Source organism: Limulus polyphemus, unplaced genomic scaffold (assembly GCF_000517525.1).
Source record: "Limulus polyphemus unplaced genomic scaffold, Limulus_polyphemus-2.1.2 Scaffold182, whole genome shotgun sequence".
Lineage (NCBI taxonomy): Eukaryota > Metazoa > Arthropoda > Merostomata > Xiphosura > Limulidae > Limulus > Limulus polyphemus.
This window is the reverse complement of record NW_013665792.1, coordinates 890207-896577: the sequence shown is the minus strand read 5'-3', so window position 1 is coordinate 896577 and position 6371 is coordinate 890207. Positions and strand designations below refer to the sequence as shown.

At 32.9% G+C, this 6371-nt stretch overlaps 1 protein-coding gene across 1 annotated transcript in view; it reads right to left on the bottom strand.

Annotated features, from left to right (window-relative positions):
- Window positions 1-6371, bottom strand: part of LOC106478128 (protein spire homolog 1-like) — a 114311-nt gene that overhangs the window by 21045 nt on the left and 86895 nt on the right. The window contains exons 6-8 of the mRNA XM_022381662.1: window positions 5574-5738; window positions 3679-3765; window positions 3051-3168 (exon numbers count right to left, since the gene is read on the bottom strand). Coding sequence (XP_022237370.1) covers window positions 3051-3168; window positions 3679-3765; window positions 5574-5738 — 370 coding nt within the window. The remainder of the gene's footprint in view (window positions 1-3050; window positions 3169-3678; window positions 3766-5573; window positions 5739-6371) is intronic.

Below are 6371 nucleotides of genomic sequence, written 5' to 3'. Positions count from 1 at the left end.
ATTTGTAAAAAATCCTTACGTGATAGAAAAAATCGCAATGCTGTGTATTAAGAAGAACCAGGTAAAACAGAGTATTATTACTCATTGTCCCACACAAAATAAAGTGCTTCCTGAGTCTCAGCCTGAGACATGACCTTCTCACCCTTCTACGCTCAGCACTTAAAATTTTTTCGTGCTGCAATTATAGTCAAACTGTTTCACCTGTATAACCTACAAGATAATACACAAACGCTTTATTGAGTCTTCCGCATACAAGAAACATGGGTGCTTACACTCTAGACTACTGAAATTATTATCAGCATTTCTTATCACTCGAAAATGACCAGAACTTTGACTTCAAAACAGAATTTAGCAATTAATTTTACAAAGCTGACTCGTAAAATCTGGTTTTCTGAGAAGTAGTTTTATTAATATATTGCACAAAATTATATGATATGATACACATTAGTTGAGTTATAAAAAACTAAAATGTCCAGTTCAAAACTGTCACTGTAGAAATTCGGCATTAAAATACATTTTATTCAGATTTGTTCTTGTCACTGGTACTTTGTAAACGTCACACGTTAGGAAGATGATGCTTAAAATTACTCAGTTCTAGTAACAGAAAGAAATGGAGAGTTTCTTTGTTTTATTTCAGCTTAAAGGAAAACAATGGGCTGTTGCATTTGTGTTCGCCGCAGGGATAAAACCGTGAACTCTAGAGTCATATGCTCTCAAGCTTACAGCTGAGCCCTAGGGGATTGTAAAAAGAAACCGTCTCTTAGAATGATCCTGTTAATTATTCGATTCTATTTACACTACATATATATGTTAATTAATACACCACCACTTGTGAAAAGGTGATGCAACACTAACGCTACATTCCTATTAACATACAAACTAATTTGTCTGTTAAATCATAAGAGGATAATAGGTGGCGACAATACACGCATTTGAATTCATTTGTGAATAACGTGTTTTATAAAGCGGTGGAAAAAATGTAGTATCTTGATGACACGTGGCCCAATAAAAATATAAACTAAAAAAATTGAAAAATGTAGCAAAATATTTAATGACATCAAATGTTATAAATGCAAATTATATACAAGTTGCCACACGACAAAATATAACTCTCCAACCTAGAGTTCACACAGTAGAGAATTATTGTATGGCTGCCTATCGGTGCATAACAGTGAACTGGCAGATATATTACACCAATATGGCTACATCTGTTGCTCAAGCCTGAGATGTATGAATAGCACAATCTAACTGCGTCCAGGGTGAAGTGATTTTGATTGAGGGGGGAATATATAAACACGAGATTTTTTATTTTGCAACAATAAAACAGAATGAATGGTCTCTTGGGGGGTTGTAAATTCATCTGCATAGCACCTGCCTCACAAAACTGTAGGGGCACCAGTACTTTTCGTTAGAAAATATTTGCTGTTGCTTTAAATAAATAGCGTGCAATAACTTCTAGTGCACACTATAACATGATCAAGGCTCTGTGGAACATGTGTACGTATATAACAAAAGCAAAGCTAAAAGTGTGAGTGTAAAACACTTAAATACACCATTTCGATACCTCACTACTATAAAGGCCTGGTTTGGTCTAAAGTTTCATTCGGTGGTAGTATCCAGGGTCACCGATGAGGTGTGAAATTCTCCGAAACTAGTCTGGCCCATAGACACACCCACTATGAAAGAATGGACCATTCCAAGCTTTTACTTGTTATTAAACAAATGTTTAAACAGCTCTGTTCAAAAGCAAAGCTAGTAACCAGAATTAAATAAAGGCTTTCTTCCTGATATCAGGCATTTCTGACAGAATACAACAACAACAACGAATATATATACTTGGTAGGGCTAAATTTTAGGTTATTCTAGTGAACGTTTAGAGATGTTTTCAAAAATATATTAGAGGAAACTAGAATAAACGTTCAATTGAACTTGATGATTGTGACCAATAAAACAGCAATAAATACATCTTGAAACAAAGATTGTTTGTTTGTTTTGAATTTCGCGCAAAGCTACACGAGGGCTATCTGCGCTAGCCGTCCCTAATTTAGCAGTGTAAGATTACTTACTATCCGTCTGTGGATGTAGATATATTAATTTTACGATTGCTGGTTTTCTTTAATTTTATTTTAAAAACAACAACATTCTCACATAAAAGATTTCCTACTCGATCCATGTCTCTGACTTTTATTTACACCAATTTAAAGTCCATATCATAATCATATCGAGATCCCACAATGACTGAAACTGAATATTTTTTTTAATTTTAGGGCCTTCTAAAAATTTTCTGGGTGGCCTTAAAGAATAAGATCTGAGGACCACTAGAAGTACTATGAAAAACCAGTAACAAAACCCACTAGTTCAAAGATGCTAAAACTTCCCACAATGCTAAGCGTTACACAGAGGATGAAATAGGCCTAGTAAACTTCCTTCATATCTTTAGAAGTTTCACAATATTTTGTAAAATATCCCATTCTTTTTAGCTAATCTTACAAACGAAAACAAATTATAAAATGTGCATCTTAATTTTGATCCTTAATTTTTGCAACTGTCAGTGCACTTTTTATATTCAGTATCTATTCCAAGTTGTCTGTTCCAAACGGATTATGAAAAAAGCCAGATATTATTTTTTAAATAATCATTATTCTTAACTATCTGATATTTTTGCCACTTTACTTCACACGATCAAAAATTCCTTTTCTAGAGTTTGCTAACCACGAATGTTTACGGAAGATAGAAAAATAAAAATGTATTAAAGATTGCTAATGCACGTACATTTAGCGAATGCTAAAATACCACCCTGTATAATGTTATGCGAAAACAAAAATCTACGCCAACAATTATAAATTTGCAAACTTTATGATTTAAAACGATCGTTATTTTTTTGTAATTGTGAATTTTTATTTTTCTCACTTGAATGACGTAGAGACTTATTACATTCTTTCTGTGCTACTCAAACACTCGCCTGCAATCACAACGCAGGATAACAAAAACATAAAAAACTTCCCGCCTTACATCTCCGCCATCTAGAGGAAAAGAGTGAGTCTTCTTACCTGAAGCACTTCTCGTGGGTGTTGGTTTTAGTTTTGGGTGTTGTCTGATGGACGCCATTAATTTTTCATAGAGAGTTGGTGGTCTCTGTGGCGGCGGGGGTAGTTTCCTTTTGGATACCTATATGAAAATAATGTTTCTGTTTTGTGAATAGTTTGAATTCTATGCATAAGCTTCGAGTAGCATAAAATACACACTCTACTAAGACGGTGTGAAATAGCATCTGGCAACTTATATAATTCACTTAAAAATAAGATAGTGCCTAACCCCTCCTACTGTATAACAGCACAACACGGCATTAAAATAGGATAATCCAGCAACTGTAATCTCCATATTACAGGTAAAATTAATTATTTTTGTAAAACTAAAACCGACAAAATGCAATAAAAAAAAGCCAAAACGGTAAAATTTCATTTCTTCGCCTACAATTATAAAAATTACTATTCGGCAGAAAATTCGTGAATTATTAAAAATAAATTAATGACAAAATATTATTTTGGATTCACTTAGGAGTACATGAGTGTATACTTACATTTTAAAAATTAGTAGTTATTTACTTTACAACGATAGTTTACAGCTGAAGAATAAAAAAAAAAAAATTTAACCAAGGCTAAGACAAAAATAACATACTGGGACTAGTGGTGGGCGGGAACGGATGAATTCCAGGATTAAGGCATGAGCGTCTTTCTTGACTCTGGGTGGAATATCTCCGTTCACCTGCAACACAGACAAACCATGCCTGAATGACCGGTGTCAGAGTTCTATACCTCGTGCAACATAGATACAACTTATACAAGATGCTACAAGTTTACGGTTAATTAAGTGGACATTGTGTTAGTTATTATAACATATGTTGATGGTGTTTGTGCTCAAGTTTTACGATAAATGACGCTGAAGCACTTTTCAAAAACAAGCATATCTGATCAAATACTAACGAATACGAGTTAAAATTGGCATATATCTATACTTTCGGTAGAAGTGCCAAACAGCATAACTTCAACCAAAATACTGATGTATACCATTCAATACTATTAATGTTTTACGCCATATAATACCTTCCACTCACTTTTACAACAGTTTGTTTTTGTAACTCAAACACATAAGTTCCGTTGGCTAGGTCCTTTATATTTGGAAAATTCTGTACCTACACTAACATACATTTAGTTTAGCGTCCGCTTTTGTACATCTTATTATAACATGGCTACTACGTAACTGTTTCTGAAGTAACCAAGTCTCTTAAAGTTATTTTGCTATAATACTGTTATCCACATTACGATAGGATATACCACTTATCAATACTAACGTTTACGTGAAAGTAAGAAAGTGCTCATAGTAACTGTCCAACAACAACACTATCTGCTGTATCCAGTGCGAACAATGCCTTTCATCTAATATCATGGTTCTTCAGCCTGATGCGCTTGAATTCATCTTTGGTATAAGAGATTCAGTTTTCAAGGTTTAAAGCTGAAATAGATATATTTCTCCTCCTCTATCAAGATGATATAAAACAAGTGGACAATTTATCCTCATTCAGACACGAGTTAAATTATATTCAATAAAGAAACACTGGAATAAAACAGCTCTAGCTACACGCCTTGACAATAAGTTATACGTTTTAAAAACAAGCACAGAACCCGAAAAGTCAGTTATAACCTTTTCAGTAAACATGCCAGTTTGTTACCACAACTGTCATGTATTGATAATTAAGAAAGATATATACATAAAGCAGCCGAAGGTTGGTCATTTGCAAAAACACTGATAAAAACTGTGTAGCCCATTGGTTTAAGTGTCGTCCTACAATAAAACACCTATGACTCCTCAGTTAAGTGAGGAGTTACACTTGCCAATATCCAACAAAATGAATAATGATTTGTGTATATTAGCAACGTCTACGAGACGTAGTAAGTATAAGTGATGCATACAACTGTTCTGTCAGAAAATTTTAATGCTAACTTTAGCTAAGCGTGGTTCAGCGCATTCAGTACAATGAAACGGACGTAATTTCCCTATAAAAATGGTGCAGACATATTTAAAGTACAAATTATTTGAATGTAAACATACATCTAACAAGTAAAATATTCCGTCACACACTTCTAATGCAGACTATATGAACCCGTATTGCTAAATACATTTTATTATGGAATTTTTTGATTAAACTGATTGTAAATGTTTGAAAGTACCAATAAAATCAAAATGATTAAAATAAATAATTAATTCCATTATTTAATTAAGTTTTATTCTGCTTTTAATTTTCTAATATATATACTCAGTTGCTTTTTGTTATTGTTATCTCATTCTATTAACAATTGACGATGTCCTGACAAAATGGAATACACTTATTAAACCTTAAACAATACTTTTTATTGGTCAACATATTCCTATATTCAATCAACACAAATCAAAGCAACTTCGCTTTTATATTTTAGATCTCAAAGTCGGAGAAGTATACAGATAATAACAATGGTACGACAATTTAACTAATTTTTTATAATTCAATATGATCACACTACACAAGCTATGCTTACCATTACTTTGTTTAGTTTGTAACGCTGAGAGCGGATGTCGTCTAACAACATTTCGAAAGGAGTGAGTTCGTACTCAATTGAGTGTTGTGGGTGTGAATGAAAATCGACTTTCTTCAGTTTCACTCCTTGTCTCAATTCTTTAATGACTTGCATCCATAACATGGCCTGAGGTAGGGAAATCATATTAAAACACGTATCTCTGTATAGCCTCTGTTTCCAATGATACATAACTAGAACTTTATATTCAGTACTACAGATAATACGAAATATTTAACAAGAAAAAATTAGCTAAACCCAACAATATAAACAAATGCATACAGGCGTATTGCTATTAGGAAATTCATCTGTCCAATGCTTGTTTGTAATGTAAAAAATAAACAAGATGTTTTTGTAATTAGCAATGAAAGTATGGAAGTCAAGTCGCTTTAATTTGAACACTTTTAGCTACAAATTTACTATTTAGCTTTCTTTATTAATGTAACCGAATCTATATATGTAATGATGAGAAAAATGCAATTCACATCTCACAACAAATGCTGTTAATCTGTTCTAATTATATTTTAACATGATACAACATTTGCAGTTCAACCGAAGTTCTACATATAACTATTCCTCATTAAATCCACTAGCTTTGTATATGGTTCATATTCTGAGAAACCCAGCAACTCATATTGTTCATATATTACAAACCTTTTACAGTCCCACATTGTTAATATATTACAAACCTTTACAGTCCCACATTGTTCATATATTACAAACCTTTACAGTCCCACATTGTTCATATATTACAAACCTTTA